Source organism: Haliotis cracherodii, unplaced genomic scaffold, assembly GCF_022045235.1.
Source record: "Haliotis cracherodii isolate W230 unplaced genomic scaffold, xgHalCrac1.p SCAF_2, whole genome shotgun sequence".
Classification (NCBI taxonomy): domain Eukaryota; kingdom Metazoa; phylum Mollusca; class Gastropoda; order Lepetellida; family Haliotidae; genus Haliotis; species Haliotis cracherodii.
In genome coordinates, this window is record NW_027266275.1 from 35,497,728 (window position 1) to 35,508,795 (window position 11,068).

At 41.9% G+C, this 11,068-nt stretch overlaps 1 protein-coding gene across 1 annotated transcript; it reads left to right on the plus strand.

Moving 5' to 3' along the window:
- The first annotated feature begins 694 nt into the window (after positions 1–694).
- LOC139469156 (uncharacterized) lies at positions 695–9,972 on the plus strand. The gene is made up of 5 exons (XM_071251289.1): positions 695–765; positions 2,591–2,720; positions 3,599–3,724; positions 8,698–8,811; positions 9,775–9,972. The coding sequence occupies exons 2-5, from the start codon at positions 2,603–2,605 to the stop codon at positions 9,825–9,827; spliced, it is 411 nt and encodes a 136-aa protein (XP_071107390.1). The 5' UTR covers positions 695–765; positions 2,591–2,602; the 3' UTR covers positions 9,828–9,972.
- Positions 9,973–11,068: the final 1,096 nt, after the last annotated feature.

Genomic DNA, 11,068 nt, shown 5'->3' on the forward strand with positions numbered 1-11,068 from the left:
TGAGTCCAGCTGACTTTGGGCGCCTAATCAGAAGCATGCCTCGAAGAATGCGTGCATGTCTGGCCAACAGAGATGGTTTTGGCTGATTTAAGTGGTCTGGCTGCAAAATACAAATTTGACCCAGACCTCTTTAACGACATAGCGGGCCACCATCTCATCACATCAACCATTAGAACCTATCAGCTCAGATCGCCCAATCCCCAGCAGTTATGAGCATACCATTTCCATTTGCCCAAACCATATAGATCAAAAGATATGTCTTGATGATTCCGACATCCCCTACTTTTTGGGGCATATATACTGTTAAAGGCTCATATCCTATAAAAAACATATCAGGCGCATTTACTTAAATTAGTTAATCGATTTTAATTTCATATATTCAATTTTAAGATAATTTAAATTTAAAACGTAATTGCAAGGTTCCACCCCTTTAACCCCTTGTCAGAATCCTGCTTTATTTAATCCAATCTGATTTCGATTAAGTCGAAGCCGAACGTGTCGATACGTCGGATAAGTCGGACTTCCAAGTGTAAATAACTAGGCACTGACATGTACTAAACGAATCTAGGAATAAAATACACCATCCTCCTCCTCCTTGTAACAATTGTAGTGAACTACATCCTTCCGCTTCGATTAGCGGGTGTACATTATGAAACAATATGTCGGAGTGCAAATCTGCCAGAAAGTACCACGACAGTTCTCATTACGCAACGGATGTAAAAGTCAGACCCACAACTGAAGTATTCCAGCGTCTGCCGTCACAAGGTGGGTTGTGTTATCTGAATGTCTGTATGCTTTGTATGAAATATATGGATTTGATAGAATCGATTATTCTCGAATGATTGATAGATTATCAGTATTATTCTATAGGATAAATTCCCTTTGATAACAGGAAATAAGATTTTAATATTTTGTTACTTGATAAAATACTCCATGACCACGTTGCTAGAACTTTTGGTTGCTCCCGTGTTGTTGTAACTAACCTGATGCAACATTACAGACAGACCAGGGACCCGTTCCACAAAGTGATCTTAGTGCTAAGATGATCGTAACTCCCATCAGATATCGGACAGGCCGAAAAACAAGCAGACATAGGGTAACTACGCCCAATAAAGACCGGTACTTGCATACTTTGTATCACTGGAATCGATTCCTGACAGTGACGTCATTAGCAATGCCCTTAGGTCATATGTCTAGTCGACAGACAGTGGCCAGGCGACTAAGAGCTCAAGGAATTTGGACTTACAGGCCTTACCGAGGACAGTTAATGACAGCACATCGTCGAGATTGAGATGGGCCCGGACAGTACGCAGTTAGCAGAGGGTAGTCTTCACTGAGGAAAACCGATTCTGTCTGTTCACAGCTGATGGAAGACAACAATGTTTACCGCCGAAGGGGAGAACGAACGTTCAGGAAGTCGTACCGTAATGTGGAGGGGGTGTTATGTTGTGGGGGGAAATTTATGGGCAGAGGAGAGTGATTGAGTGAGCTTTACGTCGCTTTTAGCAACATTCCAGCAATATCATCGGAAAATGATCTTCATACGTTGTACGCATGCGGGGAATCGAATCCTTTAACGCTTTAATCCCTAGGCTTCCTCACCGCCCCTGGGCAGGAGAGAACACCACTGGTCGGAAATGTTACAGCTCAGCGTTACATGGATGGCATTCTTCGTCCGATAAGTCCAGCTTCTACGACCCGAATCGTACAGAACTTACTTAAAGCCAACAACGTCAATGAGTTGCGCTTTCTTGCACACTCCACAGACATGTCCCGCAGAACACCTATAGGATGCCATGTGTCGTTGACAGCGTCCGTATCATCCAGCCGAACCAGACCCTCCAAGAAGAAAGGTGACGTGTCCCTCGGACGTCATCAGACGACTAAATATTTCTTTGCGCCGAGGAGTTTTTGCATGGCTTGTAGCAGGGGATGGTCCTATACGCTATTAATGTGACGTGTCATTGAACTTGAGCGATCTTAGATGTGTATGGCCTTTGTCCATTACGTTGAAAGCTTGTTTTTGCTACCCCGATTCAATTCGGGCTGTAGGACTGTGATTAAGTTGTTTATTACTATCTTTTCGAATACATTTAACCTCATGCATCTATTTTGTGTGATTTTTAGACTAGAGTATTTAAAACTATGATACATTTTCTTTTGGCCGTAAGTTTATTTATTTTCACAATGATTTAATCTGTTACATAACAGCATATTGAAGTGGGATAATGGATGATTAATTTTGGCTACGTTTTCTGCTTACATGTATATGCAATGGAGAATGATAACATCAATTATATAACTCGTCATACGAGTCAGTAGGCAAAGGGCGTACTTATTGACAGTTTTGTTTGTAAGGTATATTGTAGGTATATTAGTATATTACTGTCAAAGTGTCTTCTTTCAAAGTGATGACGTCATCGTTATTCATGTTATCAGGGGTTATTTGAGGTCCTACTTTGAATTAGTAACCTTAATTTGAAAATGTTAAAAAATATGTTAGATATATACCTCAAACTTAAGAACCTATTTCTATGATAAAGGTAAAGATGAATTTTCAGACTGAATTATACTCTTTTGTTCCATTGAGATCAAGGCGACAATGTCGACGTTACTACGGACTCTGATGTGTCTGTTGCTGCTTGTAGCCGTCTCCTCGGCCAAGCCGGGACTGGACAGGGCGAAGAAGTCAAGCGACCCTAATCAGTGGAAAAATCGAAGTAGGTGTTACGTATACAACCACATAACCAATCAGGGATTCTGGTTTAGTATCCGTCCCCAGCAACCTACCCTAGTAGGTGTACTGATTCTGTCATGCATATACATGAAACCGCGTTAACTCGAAAGCCCTTGGGACAATACACACCTAGCGAGTTAAGCCACATATCAAGTGAACCATGTTCGAGATAACAAAGATTAATGGTATTGATACAGACTTCCTGTTCCCCGTTGTGGCGTTGATTACATAGAAATATAAGGTGCATAAAACTAAACTCACTAACACAGATAGAGAGTCTGCCCGGAGATTGGGGGTCGGTAGTTGGATCCCCTGGCCGGGAACGCGGTCTAGAATCCCCTGAATCCCCTGGCCACGTTGTACCCTTTTTTGTTGTCATGTCTGGCGCTCCTTAGTAAGAGGATAAGACAAGGACTGGATTGGTCGGAGTCCGTGTACTGTGCTAGAGTGGGCTGTCCATTGTATGCTGTGGAATGGTATGTCAGTGGGCTCTTACTGACTGGCAAAATCCGGAATAGTACACGCAGACACACACACACACACGCAGCCACACACATACACGCAGCCACACACACTCACCAACACACACACGCACGCACGCACGCACGCACACACACACAAGCACACACATACACAAGCACGTCGCTATATAAGTGAAATAATATGAAACCCTATTTCACCTCACCTCACTAACTAACCATGGGTGGAGGGGGAAATGTCGCACGTCACGCCGTTGACCCGGGTACGATTGTTTGTATTATTACATGATCTAAAGCCCTCTCTTGTGCCTCTACCTATGAATATTGCTATAGGCAACATAAAACCATACTCACTCACTCATTAACTCATCTCTTTCCTCAGATCCTGGCCAGGCGTCTAGATGTTCTTATGGGGGTCGCGTCTTCAACCATGGCGCCGTGTTCCTTGCCGCAAACCGATGTACCAAGGTTCAGTGCAATGGCGGACGGATAAATTTCTTTGACATAAGTAAGTTTAATACATGTTCTATGATTGGGTGTAGTTCATTCTTCAAGTAAATCGAAACGCTATGCACGTTCGTCTCATTTCCCTCCAAAGCGAAGGTACGGGGGGGGGGGACAAATCCTATAATCTTAGGTTCGAAACCCAGATTTACCCTGAAATGGCAAATACATATAGTAGAGGCGAATAGTTTGTTCTTGTTTTCTTGAATGCGTGGCGGTAAATTGATTTTTAGCATTGTCACTAGCTAATTGTTACACTTTAATTTTCTGTATGCACATTGCCTCGTTACAGGGAGGCAAAGGTTCATTTCCCCTCATGGCACTGTGGCACTGTGGAAACGGATCTTAAATCAATGCAATGGTCGATTGCAGAATTTGCAAAGCATGTGTACTGTCAACTAAGCGTCAACAGATATTTTCCAAATCCTTTCATGCTAATAATCAAGGTGCACACGTGAGTTGGTGCACTTCGCGAAGTAAGACCCGTTCTTTTACAATATAGATCTTGATTGGCGATCAGATCGTCTTGACTGGGCGCCGCCATTTTGTTTGAAGCAAATGCAAGTGATAGCAGAGGTAGAATCTGATTTGTCAATAGGAGGGACATACAAGGGACGTTACTCGTAATAGTCACTGGTGGGCGCTACGATCGAACCCAAACATTTTGGCAAGGGAGAAAACTGGACTTTGACAATCATTTAGCTCCCTTGCCCCGGGAAGGTGACAAAAAGTAGTTTTGGAGAAAATATGAAAAGATGCCTTGACGAATTATTTACTAGTTAACCCCCCAATACAATCTCTTGTTGTATAAACGTTACATAATTCCATACCAACTTGCACAACTACGACCTTTTACTTAATCAGTGAAAAGAGAACCATGATGCTGACAACGACTCGTGGGCCCTTCTTAAGCTAATTTAGGCCATAAGTAAGCCTGTAATGTTAAGGAAATTTCTTGAAATTGAATAAGCTGTTATATAGGATGAAATAGGAAATGCAGCGCTTCCAACCCCATTTAAGTTCATGCCTTGAGAACCAGGGTCAAGGGTCCATTTGGTACCAAACCTGTTTATCATTCGGCAATTTCTCGACTCGTGAATATCTATTCTTCCTGTCATACCCGCATCGATTGATAATGTAATTTGATTGCATTCAAGCCTTTCTTGTCTAGCGAATCGAGATTTCCTCCACATAATCTTTGGTTCATAAACTGTTCGTATCGATGAAGCATGCTTCATAACGTCGTGCCTCTAAATGCTGGCAACCCACTGGGGTCTGTGCAACATTGGGAACATTTTCGTTTTGATATTTCGTTTGTACAAGATCCATTGTCAAGATCAATCCTTGAGTGAGAGGTCGTTATCCTTCTCAGAAAGGTAATTCTTGAGGACAACGTTAATGCTAAACTGGTTTCAGAAAGGGGGTTAAACTCGCCCATTCTACCCTGGGTAGATTTATATAATACCTCATACGACAAGGATCCCCTCAGCCCCTATTGAGTTCGCCATACTTCTAACCCTTTTTTGATAGAGGCTTCAGCTACTCTCGTTGGATAAAAGATTTTATCACAGGGGCGTACACGTCTGACATCGACGATGCATGAATCTCAACTGACAAATATGTTCAAATATCAGGGGCAGTTAATTCTAATCATCATTCCGGTTAAGATATAAGGTTAGGTAAAACATATAATAGTGCAAATAAAACGTCCATAAAATATCAATACACAGTAACTTAAGTTTACAACAGCATCAATGGCAGCGATGTTATCAGCCTGGTTCCCTGGGCATGCTGCGCTGGCGCTACACTGAGCCAAAGAATGAAGAATACAAGATGATATAGGAAGAGTAACGAAGTCACTCCAGGGAGTCTGTTCGGCTGAAGGTCAAAGGGAGACAATTCATGCAACTGTGATTGGATTGAGGAGTCTTGCAGCCTGGTTCCTTGGGTATGCTGCGCTGGCGCTACACTGTAGCTCAGTGTAGCGCCAGCTCAGCATACCCAGCGAACCAGGCTGGGAGCCATCCTCACAGCGATAGCCCGTTCGCGGAGCTCTCTATACTACCGACAATGTAACGAAGGTGTCACACGCTGGGAAGGAGCTTGGACGTTGATGGTCAAAGGGAAGTAACTGTAAACCATTTGTTAAACATGGAACAAGGGACGTAACTCTTGATTTGTTGTACGCGGTTAACTCCCTTTAAGTGATGGCAGTCAAGCTCCTCACAGCGATATCCTGCTCTTTACTCATTCGTCACCACTCGCCCCTTTCCGTAACCTGCTTGTCCTGAATAACACGAGTCGGTCACGAATGGCTTTATACTATCGACCCTATCGATGAATGTTATGTGCGAAAACACGACAAACCAATCAGCATGCGGCAAGGTCAAAGAATCCCTCAGGAATAATTTTTGATTTTATATATGTCTTGTACGGTGTCCCATAAGGGACATTGAGTCTGTTTTTCCATATTTTGATATTTCACTTACTTTTATCATAGCCTTTTGCAAATTAAAACGATTTGTCTTACAAATGTGTGATAAATCATGTGTAAAGAAGATATTGAATCGCTGAAAAGTGAAACGAAAATGTCAAAAACTAAAATGAAAATGTCAAAAACAAAAGCGAAAATGTCAAAAACTAAAATGAAAATACAGAAAACTATTTACACCGCGGTTAAAACTATTTACACCCCGGTGAAAATAGTTTTCTGTGGTTTCATTTTAGATTTTGGCCTTTTCGTTTTGGTTTTTGACATTTCCATTGTAGTTTTTGACATTTTCGCTTCACATTTCAGCGACTCAATAGCTCCTTGAAAGTACATTTTCCATTTTTTCGGTTGTTTTTATACATGATTTATCACATATTTGTATGACAAATCGTGTTAATTTGCAAAAGGTTACGATAAAAGTAAGCGAGACATCAAAATATTGAAAAACAGACTCCATGTCCCTTATGGGCCGTCGTAGTCATGCATTTAAAAATATACCCATGATACAGATTAATGTGTTCAATACAGTGTATAATAAGTCGCACAAATGGCCACGAGAGGGGCACGGGTCGCTATTCGGCTTGTCCCGGAATAACACGTGTTGGTCACGAATGATATTATCGCTGCCACCAGTCAAAACTCCCCAACTTCTATTTCATTAGAACTGTCATGTAATTGGTATAGTACGAATAAGAGTAATAAGGGGACAGTTGGGTGATTTTCCGTTTGTCTGCATTCTCGAACCAATCTGATTAAACAAACAAAAAGGTAAATTCATCTGGGAAATCTGGTCCGTCGTAAACGTTTTCAAAATACGCTATGTTGACCTTCCTGAAGACACAAACAAAAATATAAATGTGCCTACATTTGGTTACATTTGGGGTAAGAGGGCAAATTTCAAGATTCTTGTTATGGTCGCTTCGAATTCCACACTGACTGCAATGATATTACCTAAGCTGGTTCCCGGCTCCCCATGCGCGCCGTCAACGTGTGATATGAGAGACGGGGCCCAGCTAACGATTGTACCGCGCTGGGAAGGTGCTTGTGCGGAGCTCAAGCTCCTCACAGCGACAGTCCGTTAAGGCAAGGGAGTAAATTCTTGTACAAACACGATTACCCCCCTTTGTCCATAAACAAAACCACTTCCGACCAGCACTTGATCCTTTGCAGGGTATCTTTTCTGTCCATTTTTTAAAAATGAAAAACATTCGCATAAAGGAGGAAGACTATTCAAGCTTGCACGCTGAGTTATAATTCATGTAACTGAACCAGCTTAATGGCAGCGATGGTATCTGAAGGGTAAGGAAGATGTCACGCGCTTGGAAGGAGTATATTTATGCACTCATCTTGATTTCAGTTTCATTAGGGATCACCCGGCTTATTTCGTTACCAATATAATTCATCGATAAGTCCCCTTGAAGATCCAGGTAGAGAATAGGTCTTCAGCAACCCATGCTTGCCGAAAGAGGCGACTTTGCTTGTCGTCAGAGGCGACTAACCATTCGTCACCACTCGCCCCTTTTCGTAACCCGAGTGCAAGAAGACTCGTCCCCCTTTCGATGAATGTTATGTGCGAAAATACAACAAACCAATCAGAATGCGCGTATGATTTCAAGTTCTTCGTCAAAGAATCCCTCAGAATTTTTTTTGATTTTACATATGTCTCGCATCTAAAAATATACCCAAGATACAGTTAAATGTGTTCATTCATACTGTCTAATTCCGCATGTCCCGATGTGCTTTAAATTGCATCTGAAATATATATAATATGTGGGAAGATATATGTGCACCATTACACAACGAGTTGACAAGTGTTTTAGGTATGCCCGGTTGCGCTAAGACAGAACCCGGTCGGATAAATGACCAAGAGAGGGGCACGAGTCGCTATTCGGCTCGTCCCTGAATAATACGAGTAGTTCACGAATGGCGACTAACGGGATCGGGTGGTCAGGCTCGCTGACTTGGTTGATGCATGTCATCGTGTCCCAATTGTCAGGTCCAGACTCGATTATTTACGGACCGCCGTGATATAGCTGGCCATGGAATATTGCTGAGTGCGGCGTTAAACAACCACCAATCACAAATCTATTCAATGAGTGAGATGTAGGCCTTTATTATCCAGGTGCGGTACTTGATGTCTATAAATGATCAAGACAGTGTTAAGACGAATGCGGTAATTAAACGGTCAGATGTCTTTATGTGGGGTCACGGGCTGTAGGTAAATTTCGAAGAACAGTAATATCCCTTGTTCTAGTTGTCCTCGGACACTCAGATTTTGTATGCGCCACTCCGTGTTAAAACCTGCCATTAATAAAAGTACTCACACATTATATATTTTGTTCAACTGGTGCAAAAAAGGGCGGAATTAAAATCGCCATGATTACGAGATTCGGCATGAAGCCCTAATTGTTCTGTATAATTACACCGGGGCGATATTTTGATGGAATCAGAATCTCCTTATTGAAGGTAATTATTTTGTAATTCAGAGTGCTTTCACAACAATATGTGCTACAACGTCGGTGGCAACGTCAGAGCAGGACACAATGGCTGCCAACTCTTCCGGTGTCAAGGAAACGGACAGTTCAGAGCTGTGCCAAATGGTATGGGATTATAATATGAACCCAGAAAGTAATACAGAAGGGATCTTTGTTACAATCGGTAAATAATACCGAATTCATGTCTTGTCAAAAGATAGTGAATGTTTTGCTCACCTAACTGGAAGTCAAGGAAGCGGCCTAATTGTCGTCCGCAAACACTCGGAAACGTCATCTCCTCGGGAACTACTCCAACGATGAAGCTGAAACTCCCATGCTTGTTTCCATCAATGGTGACACTGTAATTTGTTCAAGAGGTGTGAATCTGATTTCAATATGTCCGCCACAGCAGCCATATTGAAATACCTATTTATATCTATTTCTAAGTCTTTCGTGTTGAAAATGTAATGAAATTTGGTATGTTTAGTGGGACTCAACACACTGCTCGGTTTTCGCAACGTGTTTTTTTTAACCTTCGTGTTTTGACCATTTTCCTCATTTCTTTCCTTGTGCATACACGCCCCTGTATCAAGCATAACTTTGTGACGTACATGTATATCTATCTCCCCACGAAGCAAAAGGCTTATTTGAGGGAGTCGGCCCCGCTCCCTTTCTCCCTAACATGTCCCAGATGTGCTCAATAGGGGAACGGTCTCGGGTCGTTGCTGGCCATGGCATTCTATGGATGCTGTGCTGCTGGAGGTGAGCATTGCCGATGAGATTGGTTTCGAGTACCCATATTTGTCTGCCCGTGGGCATTCCGGGGGAAAGGACTTTTCGTGTACCCATATTTGTCTCCCCGTCGGTTTTCAGAGACCGAGTAACTTCCTGTTACTCCATGCTCGTATTGATTTCAAGTCGAAATTCCAGACACAGGGATTCCAGCCGCGCATAAGTTGTTCATGCCACTGTTATAGAGCTGTATAGTGTATTTCATTGTGCAGGAACTAATAACACGTTGCAGGAACAAGGAGGTGCGTGTGTTGGTAAAGCTTGGATGAAGTCAAAATGTCTTGTGTTGTGTTTCAGACCCATACAGATGTAAGGACGCCCACAACATGTGCCGCATATGCCAGGGCTGAATGAAGTGGAATCTCGCACTGAACTATTTGTATCCTAAATAATTATGAGTTCAAAAATGTCCATGACGTAGAACGAATGTTTGGCTTCAAGCAAGAGGAAAACTATGTCATGTCAGCTTTAACTGACTGGTATTTAAAAAAAATGTAATATAAAGCTTTGTTTAAAGAATAAACTCTACGTTAATCAGTGAGTGTATGAGTATCATGTTGCTTCAATCTTCGAGTTATATGACAGCGGCCTGTAGATAATCGAGTGCGGACCAGACAAACCTGTGATTGATGTTATGAACAACGTCCCAACGATCCTACACCTCCACCCAAATTCACTTTTGGGACCAACTATTTGATGTTCTGGAAGGGAGGAGGGAGAGTGTGTGTTGGGCTTGGATTTTGTAACGAGATTAGGTATTATTTCGGCTACAGCTACAAAACCATATTTTTTAATTTAAAACAATTATCCTTATTATGTTTTTAAGAAAGACAACAATTTTCATTGTTGTGGCAGGTAAATTTATTTCAATAGTGTGAAGCATAATTATTTTTTCCAAGAATTTTCAGGACCAATTTTATATTTTTGATATAATTCCAGGCAATCAGGTATTCATCGCATTCACCACGGAGCTGATCCTTGCTCATAATGTCGCAGTTTGGTCAAGATTCGAGTATTTAAAGGCCGGGGTCATACAGCTGAAATATTGCTGAATGCGGCGTTAAACAACAAACAAACAACCAAACAGCAGATCCGTGGAAAGTTGTTACCGTTAACATTGTCCACAGCTCAACACCAGAAACCAGTCAGTAAAATTTGACTCACCTCCAGTTGACGTAACGTTTCGCGAATCGGGAACAGCTTGGTGTGCTTTAAGGTAGGTGTGTGTAACTCGGATATAGAGCGGTACCGTAGTAACCTATGAATATGTTCTGATTCAAAACAAATGACTAATATGAACTTGAGTTGTAGTTGTTTGTCTTACATTAATCGAACCATTGACGTCTTGTGTGATATCACGAACAATCGACACATTAGCTTGCCATTGATTTATTGTCATCGATACTTCGATCGACGGGTAAATATCTTTCAGCAACGTGTATATGTTGAATAATATTTTATAGCTGTGTGAACATAGCCTTCTCTCTAGGACGCATTTCCAGCTGCTCAAAGTAAATGTTACGACTGCTTCGTTCACTATATCAAGCCAAAGGTAATAAAATATAATAACGTGTCTGTTAAATGGTATGTC

Excerpts from the sequence above, each read along its gene's own strand:
- LOC139469156 (XM_071251289.1), top strand. The coding sequence starts at position 2,603 with ATGTCGACGTTACTACGGACTCTGATGTGTCTGTTGCTGCTTGTAGCC. Across the intron at positions 2,721-3,598 it reads TAATCAGTGGAAAAATCGAA|ATCCTGGCCAGGCGTCTAGA; the intron begins GTAGGTGTTACG and ends CTCTTTCCTCAG. Across the intron at positions 8,812-9,774 it reads GTTCAGAGCTGTGCCAAATG|ACCCATACAGATGTAAGGAC; the intron begins GTATGGGATTAT and ends GTTGTGTTTCAG.